This window comes from Gallinula chloropus (assembly GCF_964237585.1).
Source record: "Gallinula chloropus genome assembly, chromosome: 29".
NCBI classification, from domain to species: Eukaryota; Metazoa; Chordata; class Aves; order Gruiformes; family Rallidae; genus Gallinula; species Gallinula chloropus.
In genome coordinates, this window is record NC_140114.1 from 2,863,497 (window position 1) to 2,879,853 (window position 16,357).

Here is a 16,357-nt window from a genome sequence, read left to right on the forward strand (position 1 = left end):
AGGAAGGGGGGGGAGTTGGGGGGGGGGGCACCCCGAAGGACCAGCTACACCGAAGGAGGGGGAGGAAGAGGAGGAGGAGGAGGAGGAGGAGATGAAGCACACGCTGCTTGGTCACTTAGAAGGATGGGGAGGGATTGGGGGGGGGGGGCGCAGGGGGCTGCTCGCCACGGTGTTGGGGGGGGGAAGGGCTGCTGGCAATGCTGGGTGGTTGCTGCCCCAAATACTGGGGGGGGCTGCCAGGGGTCTCCGAAGCACTTTTGCAGACCAACACTCCCCACCCCTTGCTGGGGACCGACCCTGGAGGGGGGGGGGGGAGGGGGTGCTGCCCTGGGACACATTCTCCACGCACTCCCCCCCCCTTTCCCCCCCCCTTTAACCCCCCCCCCCCAGTACCCTGCTTTAGTTTTTAGGGGGGGTGGGGGGTGGTCCCAGTGCATCCCAGTGCCTCTTTGTGCTTTGCAAACCGCTGGTGGTTTTGTGCTCTGGGTGGGAGGGGTGTTGGGGGGGGGTGTGCAGGGAGGAAAAGGGGGTGCACAGAGCAACCCCCCCCTCCCCCCTGCCCTGTGCCCCCTGCCCCCCGAGGGAAAAATCATTGGAAAATAGGTTAAAAAAGAAAAAAAAAGGCAGTTTTTGGGGAGTGGGGGGTGTTCCCATCGCTACCCCACTGCACCCCAAAAGGCAGCTGAGTGCCCCCCCCCACCTCTGGGGGGGCCCTCACTGCACCATGAGACAAGGGGTTGGGGGGTGGGGGGGTGGGTGATGTGGGGTGTGACAGGATGGCAGCACCCCAGGGTGCTCAGCAAGGGGCTTTGCACCCCAACAGACCAGCGGGTCCCCCCCACAAAGGGGTTCTGCACCCCCCCTCCTCCTCCCACATCCCCCCCCCCTTGGACACCGTGCACCCCACGGGGTTATATGTGCTTTGAGGGGCCTCTCAAGCAGCCCCCAGCGTGCTGTGCACCCCAAAGGGCTGAGCACCCCAAAGTGCACCCCCCCTCCACCGGCCTCACCCCCGTGCAGCACCCGGACGCCGTCCTGGGGTGGGGAAACTGAGGCAGGAGCTGCCGCTGCCCCAATTCCTGCTGCGCTGAGCAGGGAGCCTTCGTCATCCTCCTCTTCCTCCTCACCCCCACCCAGCCAGGATGCTGGGGAGTGGGTGGGTGGGGGGGGGACAAGGGGAAGGCACAGAGCCTATCCCACCCCCCCACCCCCCCCTCAGCCCCCCCCCCGGGAACGAGCAGCTATTCACTGAGGGGATGACACCGAGAAAAGAAATGGGGGGGGGGAATTAAAGGGGGGGGTGGGGAAGGCCTGGGGGGGAGGGAGATGGGGATTTTGGGGGTGAGGGTTAGGGGGGGGGGGGACAAGTGCAAATGAAACAGATCCCAAATGCTCCAAGACGTTTCACAGTGTCTAACGAGACTAATCCCCCCAGGAGAGGGGGGGGGGGGGGGGGCAGGGATTTGGGGCGAGGGGGGGGTGGCACAAGGAGGAGGAGGGAATGAGGAGGTGGGGGGGGGGGTGGGTTTTGTCCCTCTCCCCCCCCAAGCCATCACTGCAGGACTTGCCCCCGAGTTTCGGGGAGTTTCAAGGCGAGGGAGCTGCCGAGGGCCAGCGCGGCCGAGGCCAGCAGGATGGGCACCGCCTTGGTGATGCCCACGAAGGATGTGAAGATGCTGATGCCCAGCACGGCCGCCAGTTTGCACAGGGCGTTGAGGAACCCGAATGCCGTTGTCCTGGGGAAGGGGGGTGTAGGGATGTGAGGGGGATGGGGGAGGTGGTGGGAGGACCCAGCTCCTTCCCCCCCCCAACCTCCAAATCCCTGCCCCAAAGGGTCCCCACCCATCCCAGGGGGTGGGATAATTCGTGGCTGCCAGTCTGGACTTCTTGGGAGGCAGCATCCCAAAATATGCAGCAGGACCCCCCCCAGCATCCCACATGTGGTACCCAAGACCCGGGGCTCAAGGTGTCCCATCTTGCACCCCCCCCACACACTTTGCACCCCAGAGCTGGCACCCAGCCCCTTGCAGGCAGCAGCCAACAGCTGGTATGTGGCACCCAGCACCCCAAATGTCACCCCCAGCACCCCACACCTTGCAACCAGCACCCCAAATCTCACCCCCAGCACCCCACACCTTGCAACCAGCACCCCACATCTCACCCCCCCACACCTTGCAACCAGCACCCCAAATCTCAGCCCCTAGCACCCCACACCTTGCAACCAGCACCCCAAATCTCACCCCCAGCACCCACCTCACAACCAGCACCCCAAATCTCACCCCCAGCACCCCACACCTTGCAACCAGCACCCCACATCTCACCCCCACACACACCTTGTAATCAGCACCCCACATCTCACCCCCAGCACCCCACACCTTGCAACCAGCACCCCACATCTCACCCCCAGCACCCCACACCCTTCAACCAGTACCCCACATCTCACCCCCTAGCACCCCACACCTTGCAACCAGCACCCCAAATCTCACCCCCAGCACCCCACACCTTGCAACCAGCACCCCACATCTCACCCCCAGCACCCATCTCACAACCACCACCCCAAATCTCACCCCCTAGCACCCCACACCTTGTAACCAGCACCCCAAATCTCACCCCCAGCACCCCACACCTTGCAACCAGCACCCCAAATCTCACCCCCCCTCACACCCCACACCTTGCAATCAGCACCCCAAATCTCACCCCCAGCACACCATACCTTGCAACCAGCACCCCAGATCTCAACCCCAGCACCCCACACCTTGCAACCAGCACCCCACATCTCACCCCCAGCACCCCACATCTCACCCCCAGCACCCCACATCTTGCAACCAGCACCCCAAATCTCACCCCCACCCCCCCACACCTTGCAACCAGCACCCCACATCTCACCCCCTAGCACCCCACACCTTACAACCAGCACCCCACATCTTGCAACCAGCACCCCAAATCTCACCCCCCACATCTTGCAACCAGCACCCCAAATCTCACCCCCACCCCTCCACACCTTGCAACCAGCACCCCAAATCTCCCCCCCACCCTCCCCACCTTGCAACCAGCACCCCAAATCTCACCCCCTAGCACCCCACACCTTGCAACCAGTACCCCACATTTCACCCCCAGCACCCCACACCTCACCTCAGCACCCAAGGCTTGACACCTAGCACCCAAAACATCACCCCTGCTACCCAAAACCTCACCCCATCCTCCCTAAACCACCTGACACCCTGCACCCAGATCCCAAACCCTCAGTCCCCTCCAGCACCCCACACCCAGCACCCCTCAACGATGGCTGTGGGGCACCCTCACCTCTTGTCAGAGGGGTAGAGCTCTACGGTGAGCACGTCCAGGGCGTTCCAGGAGGCGATGCTGACGCCGCCGAAGAGGCAGAGCAGCGCGATCATGGCCGACTCGCTGTTGCCAAAGGAGAGGAAGAAGCAGCTGACACAGGACATGACGCTGGAGCCGGCTGTGAGGGGACACAGGGAGCCATCAGGGCTGGGAGAGGAGCATTTCCCTACCTTACCCACTCCCCAGCCATGTTGAGGAGAGGGGAAACTGAGGCAGGAGGCTGTAGAATCGTGGGATGGTTGAGGTTGAGGTGGCTTTTAAAGCGCATCTAGTCCAAGCCCTGTGCTCCAAAGAGGGATGTCTTCACCCTCAGAACCCTGACCAACTTGAGCTTGACCCTTTCCAAGGATGGGCCATCCACAACCTCTCCATGCCAGCATTTCACACCCCCCCCCAACCCCACCCCAGCCCACTCAGCAGCCCCAATTTCCTCCTTGACGCCCACCCAGCATGCGGAGGCGGCCGATCTTGTCCATGAGAAGGGCTGAGACGATGTTCCCAGGGAGGACAGCCAAGGTGCCCAGGAAGCTGACAAAGTAGATCATGTAGGCGTTGTTGTCATCGCTGAAGTCCAGCTGGCAGCCCTCCTTGTTGTGCAGGAAGGTGCTGTTCACCACCCGGCTGTTGATGAACTTGTACTCAAAGAGATCTGTGGAGGATGGAGAAAAGGTTTGGGTGGAGTTTATCCCACCCCAAAACCTTGTCTTTGCTCCCCTTTGGGGGACCCACCACCCCTACCTGTGTTGTAGAAGACCGTGGAGATGAAGGTGCAGTTCTTGAAGAAGGTGTTGCTGGAGGTGATGTCCTCGAAGTAGCACTCCTCAAACAGGGAGTCCTCGAACGTCACCGACTTCATCTTCAGCCCAATGAACCTGGTGGGATGGATTTGGGGGGGGAAGGGGGGAAGAGCTCAGCGCCTCCATTCATGCAACGAGCGGGGCCCAGCCTCAGCACCCACCATCCCTGGGACACACTTGTCGTTGAAGTACTCCCCACCCTGGTGGATCTGGTTCTCCAGGGTGAAGTTGAAGGTGAAGTGCCGGACCTTCTCGCGGGTGAAGAGCTTGGTGCGGGAGGCGTACTCGATGTTCTGCAGGTGCTTTATCATGTCTGGGAACCAGACCGTCAGCCCGTAGTAACTGTGGGGAGAGGGAGGGGTGCTGAGCCTCAGGCATCACCACGCCCAGCCCAGTGCTCCCAGTCCCATCCCAGTGCTGCCTATCCCGTTCCAGTCCCGTCCCAGTGCTGGTTGGCTCCATCCCAATGCTACGCATCCAATCCCGGTGCCACCTATCCCTCTGCCAGTCCCATTTCAGGGCTTCCTGTCCCCTCCCAATGCTATCCCACTGCTGCCCATCCTGTCCCAGTGCTGCCCATCCTCCTGCCAGTCCCATACTGGTGCCACCAGTCCCATCCCTGTGCTGCCCACCCCATTCCAGCCCGTAGTAACTGTGGGGAGAGGGAGAGGTGCTGAGCCTCAGGCATCACCACACCCAGCCCAGTGCTCCCAGTCCCATCCCAGTGCTGCCTATCCCATTCCAGTCCCAGTGCTGGTTGGCTCCATCCCAATGCTACGCATCCTATCCCAGTGCCACCTATCCCTCTGCCAGACCCATTTCAGGGCTTCCTGTCCCCTCCCAATGCTATCCCACTGCTGCCCATCCTGTCCCAGTGCTGCCCATCCTCCTGCCAGTCCCATACTGGTGCCACCAGTCCCATCCCTGTGCTGCCCACCCCATTCCAGCCCGTAGTAACTGTGGGGAGAGGGAGGGGTGCTGAGCCTCAGGCATCACCACGCCCAGCCCAGTGCTCCCAGTCCCATCCCAGTGCTGCCTATCCCGTTCCAGTCCCAGTGCTGGTTGGCTCCATCCCAATGCTACGCATCCAATCCCGGTGCCACCTATCCCTCTGCCAGTCCCATTTCAGGGCTTCCTGTCCCCTCCCAATGCTATCCCACTGCTGCCCATCCTGTCCCAGTGCTGCCCATCCTCCTGCCAGTCCCATACTGGTGCCACCAGTCCCATCCCTGTGCTGCCCACCCCATTCCAGCACTGTCCTAGAGCTGCCAGTCCCATCCCAGTGCTGCCCATCCTGCTGATAGTCCCATCTCAGCCATGCTGCAAGTTAGCAGCACCCCTGGATGTCACCCCCCCTTGTCTGCCCAGCATCCCACCCCAGCAGAGCTGGTGGGTGCCCTGGCCCCACCTGAAGGACATGGTGAACCACACAGCCATCATCATCAGCGTGACCCGACGGTACTCGGGCACAAAGCACTGTTGGAAGTTGCTCCAGACCTACAAGTTCAGGGGAGGAAGGGACAGAAGAAGTGACAAGGGGACACGGTGGGGAGGGTGGGTGCAACCCAGGGAGGGATGTGGCCTCACCTGCTGTGAGAGGTTGAGGACTCGCACGAGCCAGCGCCGGTACCATGTGCCGGTGTCCGACTGGATCTCGATGAGTTCGTCCTCCCGCTTGATGGTCTTGATGTGGGTGACCTGGGGGTGGGGTGTGTGTGTGTGTGTGTGTGTGTGGCAGGGGGGAGGCAGTCTGGGGACACTAGGGAGTGCCAGCCTCAGCCAAAGTGTCCAGGTGAGACCCATCCCCATCCCGTGCCTCAGTTTCCCCACCCGTTAAAGCAGGACCAACCCCCTCCAGGTGATGCCTTTCCAGTGAGGGGATGGGATTCGCAGCACCCTGCTCCTCCAGGAGCCCACCCTAGGGCTCTGGGTGCCCCAAGGCTCAATCCCAGGATGGGGCAACCTTACCGAGAAGACCCTTTCGGGGTGGCCCTTGGCCCTCATGTTGGTGTCGTGGACCTGCTTCAGCACCATCCAGGCCTCGTCGTGCTTCCCATTCTGCAAGGCAGAGCCTGAGCTCACCCTGGGACCACACCAGCCTCCATCCCACCACCCTCTTGAGGGTCCCTGCCTGGGTCTCTCCACCCCCATCACCCACCTGGGGGGGGGTCCCTGTCTGAATCTTCCCAGCTCTGTCAACTCCTTGGTGGTCACTGTCCAGGTCCCCCCCATCTCTACCATGGTCTCTAAGAGTTTGATTGTGTCCCACCCTGTCCCCCACAACCCACTCAGGGTCCACCCACCTCCAGGAAGAAGCGGGGGCTCTCGGGCATGGTGGTGAGCGCCCCGATGGCAAAAACTGAGGGGAAGGCGCAGACCAGGACAAAGACCCTCCAGCTGTGGAACTGGTACGCTGAGCCCATCTGGAAGCTCCAGCCTACAAAGGCGAGACAAGATGTGGTGATGGGGGGGGCTGAGACCCATCAAACTTGCTGCATGTTCCGGCACCGAGAGGCTTCTTACCATAGTGAGGGATGATGGCCCAAGCCATGGCTGAGGCGTAGATACCCCCGATCATCCAGAACATGCAGAGCCAGCTCAGGTGCTCCCCGCGCTTCTCCTGTGCCAGGAACTCGGAGAAGTAGGAGAAGACGATGGGGATGGAGCCCCCGATGCTGGGGGATGAAGGCAGAACAGCATCACCGCCCACCCCAGCACCCCTGACACCGTGGAAAACAGGGGGTGGGGGGGGGGTCGGTACAGCAAGGGTGTGTGAGGAAGCTCAGCTCCCCCCCGGGGGGCCTGGGTAACCTACACGGTGCTGTGCAACCCCCCCCCCCAGCCTTACCCCACACCCGAGAGGAGGCGGCAGAAGAGGAAGGTGCCGTAGCCTTGGACGAAGGAGGAGAAGAAGGCGAAGACGCTGTTGACGGAGAGGGAGATGAGGAGGCACTGCCTTCGGCCCAGGCGGTCGGCCAGCCCGCCCCACAGGAAGGCGCCCACCATCATGCCCAGGTACACGATGAGCCCTGGGTGGAGGGGAGGGGGGGAACACAGCGATGTCAGTCCCAGGGGAACCCAGGGACACACTCCCTGGGTCACACGGTGCAGGGTGATGGCAATTGGGGCAGGGGCTTGATGCTGGGGGCCACAAGGGTGGCAGTGACCTCCTCCCACCCACCCCCTTTGCTGGGGACACCTGGGTCCCCTCACAGGGAGGGCAGATCAACCCCCACGTATGAATGTGGGGCAGAGGACAGAGAGCAGGGTTGTCCTCCCTGCTCTGCTTGGACACTATGGGATGTGTCCCAGTAGTGATGGCCCCAGTAGTCCCAGTAGCCCCTGTACCCTCCACATCCAGCCTCCTCTCCTGCCCTGAGTGTGCCAGGTCTCAGGGAGGGACACGGACACCCATCAGTAACACCTGGGATGGATGGGGAGGCTCAGGCTGCAGTGAGCACAGCAGAGACGGGGTGGGGGGGGGGAGGTGGGGGGGCCACACGCCGCAGTGCGGCCAACGCAGCTGCCCACAGTCCTGTGTCTCCCCCCCCAAATCCGCTCTCAGCATCCCCTTATCAGCCCCAGGCAGAAGGGATGGGGGGGCTCTGCTTCAGCCCCCTCCCCCCTCACTGCTCTGCCCAGCTGCAGCAGGGAGATAAGCTGGGGGGAGGGGGGGTCGGGGAGGGGGGGTGGGCTGCAGGGCTGTGAGTCACAGCCTGACTGTGGCAGTGCCATTCACACCATCCCCCGCCGTTGTTCGGGTGGGGACCAGTGTGAGACTGGGAGGAGGACAACGGTGGGAGTCCTATTCCAGGGGGTGTTCTGTGTCCCTCCTTGTCCACCCCACATCTCCTGCCCCCCCACATCTCACTCTGTGTCTCCATGTCCTCATAGCCCCCCATAACCTACTGTGTCCCTCCCATACCTCATGTTGTCTCCCATGTCACTCCATAGCCCCCAGATTGTGTGCCCTGTGTCTCCTGGTGCCCCCATATCTCCTCACATCCCCCCCCAGCTATGTCCCCCTGTGTCCCCTCATAGCCCCACACATCCTCTGTCAAGACCCCACACCCATGGCATCCCTATGTCCCCCCACATCCCTGTGTGTCCTCACGTTCTCTCACATCCCTGTGTCCCCCACCTACCTCTGCATCCCCAGAGCTCCCAGGGCCCTCTGTGCCCCTCCACATCCTTCTGTGTGCTCATGCTCCCCCACGTCCTCATCTCCTCTTGTTTCCCCACATCTCCCTGTGCTCCCCCCATAACCCACGTGTCCCTCCACACCCCCTTACCCACTCATGTCACCCCATATCACCTATCTGCTCACACCCCCCCATCCCGTGTCCCTCCACATCCCCCCCATGTCCCCATCTGCCTGTGTCCCACCACACACCCTGCATCTTTTCACATCCCTCATCTCTCAGCACCCCTCCATGTCCTCCCATGCCTCCCAGTCCCTTCATGCGCCCCTCCATCCCTCTACCTGCTCTTGGCCCCTCAAGCCCCCCTGTCCCCTCCTCACCCAGCATGCCCTTGTTGGAGTCGGAGAGGCACATGTCCTTCTCGGCACTAGGCAGGACGAAGCCCACCACGAAGACCTCCACGCCGTCAGCCATGAGGGCCAGTCCCAGGACAAAGTAGAGGGTCCACTGGAAGCGGCCATGGCCGCACTCTTGCAGGATGAGCTCATACTGCTGTGCCAGTTCCTCCTTGTCCTTCCGTCGCTGGCCCTCGCTGTCATCGAAGGTGCTGGCGGCCACCTCGGCCCCCAGCCGCTCCCCGGTTTTCATCGAGTCGTGCCGGGGGATGCCCTGGTACTCGCCCTCATAGATCTCATCCTCTTCATCGTGACCCTCGGTGGCATCGCTGGAAGCGCCCTCCTCTTCGTTGGCCCCCTCACCCCCCCGGTAGTAGCCATCCTGGGGTGGGTAATCTTCATCATCCTCCTCTTCCTCAAAGCGGGTGTAGGAGCGCTTGGTATACTCATCCTGCATGCGGTCCATGCCCTTGCTCACCTTCTTGGCTGCATGTTTCTTCACCTCCTTGGCAATGTCCTTGGCGCCCCGGATGAACGCTGTCCGGTCTCGGAAGGTCTCATCCATGGTACCAGTTCAGTTGGGACACTGGGATGAGAGGAGGTGTGTCTGCGGCGGGGGGCTGAGCCCTCACACCTGAGGGCTGCGGTGGGATGAGGGGAGATGGGTGACAGTGCTACCCATCCGCGTGGCACCGGCTGGGAGGGGATGCAGGAGGACCCTGGACACTGGCTCGGACCTGAGGAGCCCAGAAACACAAGCAGGGGGCATTTTAGGTGGGAACAGCCCCACATTCCATCTCACACCAACCAGCCTTGGGCTGGAATCCAAGGTGGATTCTCCCACAGCTAACAACCTGGGCACATCACTTGTTTGCCTCCCTCTGCCTCTTTTCCCCAGCTGCCCAGGTGAACCCAGACTAAACCACTTCTTAAACCCGTGGGAGAAGGGAGAGCAGCACCCACACGTTTGGTCCGGTGAGAGGGAGGACGGACAAGCAAGATGAGCTGAGAGACAAGGGGTTCAGCCCGCGTCTTCCCCCCCAACCCCCCCATCCACCCACCCACGGACCCTGGCGAGGGTCTGACCCTGGAGCTCCACAGGGCTGCAGCACCTCCTGACTCAGACCCCCAGCAAGGAGCAGGAGGGTCCCGCAGCCCCTCCGCCCCACCCCCCGGCAGGCCAGGGCCCCCCAAGGCCGCGGGAACCACCCTGTGCCTGTGCCCTCCGCTGCCCCCCACCAGCCCATTGAGGGAAAAGGCCGCCACCCCATCAATGGGGCCGGGAAGGCGGCGCGGGGCCAAGGGGGGGGGGGGGGGGGGGCGTGGCCACCCTACGAGCATCAATGGGGCTGAGCAGGCGCGGCCCAGCCGCTGGGCCAATGAACGTCGAGGGGGCGTGGCCACGCCGCCGCTCGGGGCGGCCTCGGCCAGCGGGGGGTCACGGCGGGGGCTGCCGGCCCCGGGGGCGGCTCCGAGCCCCGCACGGGCACCGGGGTGCCCCGAAGGCGGCCGGTCAGCGGTGACAGGGCGAAGGGACCCCTGCCCACCGCCGGTGGGAGAGGGGCCCACCCGTTCCAGCACCTCTGCGCCCTGGAACCGGCCTTCCCCTGCTTGTCCCCGGGAGGGAGAAAGAGGCCGGGGGAGGACATCGGGGACACGGCCGCTGGCCAGCCCGCCCGTCCAGGACTGCAAGTCACCCCCCAACACTAGGCCAGCAGCCGGCCTGCACTGAATCCCACCCCCCCCCGTTTCCTCGGGGACCGCGGGATGGAGCAGCAGCCGAGTGACAATGAGGGGAGAGGGTCCCAAGGTCACAGGGAACCCCGAGTCTCCCGGGGCTGCCCCGGTGCCGTGTGTCAGTGTCCCCGGGGCAGGGGGCTCAAGGATACAGATCTGGGACAAGGTGTCCCTCAGATATATCCCAGGATGGCCAAGGGTGACCCAGTCGCATCCCCAGCTCCCATCTGGCTGCCCCAAGCAGCAGAATGGGCTCTAGGGACCACGTGTGCTGGGTCACGCTCCCCAGGGAGGCTCCCAGTAGGGATATGGCAGGAGGGATGCTGGTGTCACCACAAGCTGGGTGCTGGAAGAGCTGGGGCCACCCAGGGTCTGGCCTTTGGGGCATCTAGCTACACCCCAGAGACTCTAATCTGTGGGTGGCATCTCCCTACCCCAGACATCCAGCAACCCCCTTCCCAGCCCAGCATGCCCCCCCCTCCCCCCCCAGCCTCCAAAGACCGAGCACAGGCAGCATAGCCCTCCCCAGCCTCACTGAGCCCAGTGCAGCTCATGACAGGGATGGAATCGCAGACCCACAGCCTGGGCGGCCTGTGGGCATAGGGGCTGCTGTGATTCCCCAGCTATTCCCCTGGCTATTTTTGTCTCTGGCAGTGGCCAGGCATGGACAGCGAGGCAAGAGTTGAGCCGCAGGGAGAGGGATGCAGCCAGCATCATGTCGTCGTCCCCGCCTTCCCCCTCCCCCCCCCCCCCCCCTCAAGAGCGAGGGGACAGGGCATGGTGGGGGAAGTTAAAATTAGCCCTTCCAAAATATCCGGGGCTCTCAGCAGCGTCCCCCTCCTAGGACAGGAGCCCACGCCAGCTCTGCGCAGCTGGCAGGGACCTGGGGACAATCCAGGGATGGGACTGCGGCACAGCAGGACCCCCCCACCCCCCTCCCCAAATTTCTGAATGAAGCCGGGCAGGTGATTTTAAGCAGCGTAAAATCATCAACACATCCCCACTGCCCTCACCTCTCCAGCCAGCCAGGAGCCACCCTAGTCTCCCTGCCCACCCAGGGGAGGCCCTGGTCCCCTCCTCAGCTGAAACCCATCACTACCCAAGGGCCCTGGAAGGAGCCAGTTGACAGCCAAGGTCATTTTGCTCCAGCCAGGCGAGCAGCTCCCTGTGCTGCCTCCCCGACGTGGCCGTGCCACAGGATGCCGTGAGATGGACCATGACGTATAAGGGAACTGGCAGAAGGAAGAAGGGAGCTGAGAGAGGCCAAACGCTGGCTGGGGAAGAGGATGGGCTGGGGAGCAAGGTCACAGCTTGGCAGGAGCCCAGGAGCCAGAGCGGCCGAGCCCACACTTGCTTGTCAGGCACAGATGCTTTTGAGACGAGACGTTTTGATTTCATGAGAAGCTGGAAATCACACAGTCTGCACTCTATATGCAAGAGCTGGGGCAAGGGGTGTCATCATGTCCCCCCCTGCCACCCCCAAAATACTCTTCTGGTGCATCCTGCCATAAGCTGGAGCGGTCCCCACCAGCCCTAGACAAGGTTATTGGGACTCTGGATCTGTTTCTTCTTGGTACGCATCTGACTGGAGCCAGTGATCGATGGAGCCCTGCAGCCCCCAAACCCTCTCCTCCCTGCCCCCCCAGTCTCTGGGAAGTACCACATTAAAGCTTGTCTGGGTCCATGCTGCCCCCCCCCCCCTCCCTGCTGCAGCCCCCCTGCCTTTTTGCATTATGGCAAGAACATGGCGACAACGGAGAAGAGTTTTAAATCGCTGGTGTCCAAGGTCATTTCCCAAACACAGTCCCCCCCAAACCCCCCCCTTCCCCCCCATCTTGCCACCCCTGGAGAGCTGCGGCACTCCCCTCTTCCCCAACCCCCCCCCCAGGACCACCACCACCACAAACATCCATCCCTGCGATGAAATCCCAAAGCCCATCGGCACAGCTTCCCCAGCCCTGTGCCAGCAGCGTGTGGAGGGGTGACAAGAGGCTGGTAAAACGCAGCACATGAAAAAGGCAGAGCAAGGCTAGAGGCAAGGTTTTCCAGGACAAAATGGCCACACCAAGTGGAAAGGAGAAGCTGAACCCCCCTGATCCATCATCAGACGGTGGCTCTGAGGCTGCTAATTAAAAGCAGCGGGGAGAGGAGGGGGGAACCTGTCTTAGAAAAGACGTTTCCTTTCTCTCTCTTACCTGTTCCAGCTCTCGCTCTGCTCCCACCCTCCTGTCGGCGTCTGCCTCCTGCGCTGCGAGGGAGGATGCTCTGGGTAGGGATACGGCAGGAGAACAGTTCCCGGGTACCAGACCCAACGTTACCGCCGCAGCCTCCGACACACACACTGAGCATTGGGAGAGTCCATTGCAACAGCCCAGGGAAGGGAGGTGGTGGGGAGGGCTGTGCTACAGCAGACAAGGAGTTGGGGGGGGGGACCTCACAGGGCTGGCAGAATTGGGGGCTCGCCTCTCATCCTTGCTCGTTAGCAAAGCTGAAGGGAAGACGATGACATCCCCCCTCCTCCCCCAACACCCCCCACTCCCCCTCCCTCAGCTGCCCACGCTCGCAGGGAGCTCCCTGGGGAGTGGGGTTCCCGTGCCAGAGCTGCTGCCTTCAATCAGCACGGCAATTGTGGTGGTGGGGGACACACAGACACACACAAGCTGCCTCCCCCCTCCCCTTAAATCCCCCCCCCCCCTCCCCTCTCCCCCGTTCCCTTCCCTGGGGAGCTCTAGCAGCGTAAAGGGGAAGCCGGGAGGATCTGGCGCCGTTCAGACCCTCTATGGCAGCCTCTCCTCCTGCCGCCCACCGCAGCCGCAGGCAGCACCACGGATGGAAAGGCAGCCTGGAAAATCTGAGTCACGGCCTCCTCGGGGGGAATTCTGAGTTCTTTGGATCAAATTGTCTCTGCTTGGGCTGGCCAGACCTGGTCCCTCCATTGTGACAGGGTATAAATGTCTCTGAGGTCTTTTTTTGGGGGGAAGGGGGGGTGAGGAGGAACGTGGTTATTGCAGGGAAGCAAAAGGAGGGTTGGGGTACCCAAACTCACCCCCTCTGCCCTGGGTTGCTCACTAACAGTGGGAATTGGGACCTTGAGAGTGCTCTGACCCAGCTCCCTCCCAACACCTGAGGGGCTGGGCTGGGTTCAGAGCTGGGGGTGGTGGTAGGGGGGTAGTTCCCTGCACTGAGCAGGGCTGGGACCACCTCGCACAAGCAGGACCTTCCCTGAGTCCCCTCCTCTCCCGTCCCACATGCACTGAGTTTGAGCGGGTCTCAGCTCCCAGGGCATTAGCCACGTGATCCATTGGCAGCGCTGGGTTCTGTGCTGAGGCCAAAATAAGGACAGTGAAGGTAGAGAGAAACCCCCAGACCCAGATGTTGGCAGCAGGACCAGGCAACAAGGGTCAGGAACCAGGATTGGCACAGGGAAAGATTTAGGGAACTGGAAGAGGAGAAACAATGGAGATTTTTGGTGGGAATAACCCCAAAAGGGGGAAGGGGTCTCCATCCAGCTGGAAGATGGGGGGGGGTGAGGCTGCAGTGGTGAGCTGCAGAGCCCAGCCCATCGCTGTCAGGCTGCACCCAGCGCTGGGTGCCTGACCTGACAGCGTCGCATCCGGGCTGCAGGGCTCTCCAAGAGACGCGCTAATCACGCGCCTAACGAGCCCCAGCACAGAGCATCACTGGCCTGGGCTGGACTGGTGAGCACCACATCCTCATGGTCAGTGAATCCTGTCAAGCTCTGGCTCACATCCAGATCTGGGTGTCTCCCTTCCCTCCTGTCCGTGTGTCTGAGCACCCCTGAGCTCCCACTCAGCCCCAAAGGCTTTAAGGTGTATGACCCAGCTGTCCTGAGGGCCTTGGGTCACCCCACGTTTGCCAGGGCCTAAAAAAACCCACAAAAGGAGCCATGGGATAAAACCTGGGGTGAGTCCAGCCCTGCCAGAGGGATCTGCTGCCCCAGCTGGGGCCCAGGGGCTTTCTTGAGCCAGAAACACCCCCATGGAGCTCACCAGCAGATCTCTTTGGACACTTCAAATCTCAAAGCATCCTGGATCTCAGCACCACAGTCGTTCCAAGCTGCAGATAACCTCCATCCCCACGTTCTGACTCCACCTATTCCAGCAGTCCAACCTGGATTCTCCCTCAATTTCTGACTGCAAAGGATCAGGAGGTGGTTACTGGTCTTGTCACTCCCTCCCCAGCCAGTCCCTTGGGTATTCCCCATCCTGACAGCCCACCAGAGGGAGAGGTATCTATTCATCTATTTCCCTTCACCACCCCAAAACCCAAATACTGCAGGGAGGGAGCAGCTGCTGAGGCTTTCAGAAGCCTGAACTTAAAGTGAACTCAAGTGAAATTAAACCTGAAGCTGTACAGCAAACGGCACCAAATTACAGGCTACAGCTGTGGTGGAGGGAGCTCCAGCAGAGACCAAGCACCTGGCCTTGGGAGAAAAGCAGCTGGAAGAAGGTGGGATTGGGGTCACAGGTAAGATGTTGCCTCAGCACAGGTTGAGGATTCACCCAGCCAGAGTGAGTCTGGGGAGATTGAGATCTTCCCCTCTTGGTCCGCATTAGGACCCAAAGGATGGATGGCAACTCACCTCTCCCTTGGCATAATTATTTCCACTCCAAGAATGCTTTTCATTGCCACAGCTAGCACAGATTTTTCACTGAGATGTTTGACTCTGGCCAAACCTTAGCACCAAAAATCCTCTTGTTACCTGTTCTCCAGCCCCATCATGAAGACCAGTGCAGCTCCACCGCTCACCTGATGTTCCCAAAGCCAGAGCCCAGCCTTTCTGGCTGCTGCCTGAGCAGTCCCCAGCCTTCCACAACCCGTCTTGTGGATGTTTCCAGTCTCACAGGCGCTTACCCAAGAACCCTTGATGATGGAATGGGAAAGCCTGGCACTGCTCTTTCTCTCTGGCCCGCAAGGGTGAAGAAAGATCGGAGCTAAAGGTCAGTTTTATCCCTAGGATGCTAAAAGCAGACAGAAATAAACCAGCAAAAACCAAGGCTGAAAGCAAGGCAGCTCATCTGCAGAGCACTGAGGAGCCACAGCAGCCTTGCAAGAAAAGTCACCACATCCAAATCCTCCACTCACATCCTCTGGCTCTTCACGAAGCCACAAGACCGCCCGCTCCAGGCAGCCTTGGGTTTAAAGCCAACACCTCTCCCCATCCCCAAGCACAGGCTCCTCCACCTTCCCACTGTTACTCTACAGAAAGCCAAACCTCCCCCCCCTCCTCACACCTTCCTGACTGCTGGGGAAGGTGTGAAACTTCCCATCCATGGACTATGCTTTTTCCAGGTCCCCAATTATCGGTCTCGCGAGCGTGAAGACACCGAATTCATTAGGAGAGGGGGCAAGAGGGTTCTGGAGATTCAGGCTCAGGAAGCCTGGAGACAACCCATGCACCAGATCCACTCTTCTTCCTCTCCCAACCAGACAGCTCAACCCAAATTTTATTCCCCCCCCCCAGTTCACATCCCCAGAACTGCAGCTCTGAGGGCTTCCTGCGGCTGCAAATTGAGATCTCAGTTCTAAAGGAGTCCCTTTCCCTGGGTGAAGGGCAGGGAGTGCAGATCTCACTGCCAAATTACTTCTTCAACCCATTTACTTTGTGCTCTCTGGGACAACAGTGTCCCAGTGTCCTAGGGATTGTGCTTTTTCGTTACCTGATCAGGCAGCAATGAAGAGCCCAGGAGCAGCAACCTGAGTTCAGCACCTCCCTGAGCTGGAAACCTGGGTATGGGGACTGGAGACTCAAACCCATCCTGGGCACCCCCATGGCTGCGCGAAGCCCATCGGTGTCTTGATGACAAACAGGCAGAGCCTTGTTCCCATCTCAGAGGGACGACCCCCAGTTCTTAAAATGCTTTATTTGTAAATGGGAGATCGCTGCTTTACATAGAAAAAAACGTATCATCCTGTTAAA

The 16,357-nt window shown here is 61.2% G+C and overlaps 1 protein-coding gene across 1 annotated transcript; it reads right to left on the minus strand.

The window, feature by feature from the left end:
• Window positions 1-1,552: 1,552 nt before the first annotated feature.
• On the minus strand, window positions 1,553-9,244 carry LOC311202203 (synaptic vesicle glycoprotein 2A; the record flags this gene model as incomplete). Its single annotated transcript, XM_084276737.1, has 12 exons — window positions 1,553-1,736; window positions 3,304-3,463; window positions 3,791-3,994; window positions 4,084-4,217; window positions 4,320-4,484; window positions 5,551-5,639; window positions 5,730-5,840; window positions 6,111-6,200; window positions 6,446-6,579; window positions 6,666-6,817; window positions 6,991-7,171; window positions 8,665-9,244. The coding sequence occupies 12 exons, from the start codon at window positions 9,242-9,244 to the stop codon at window positions 1,553-1,555; spliced, it is 2,184 nt and encodes a 727-aa protein (XP_084132863.1).
• Window positions 9,245-16,357: the final 7,113 nt, after the last annotated feature.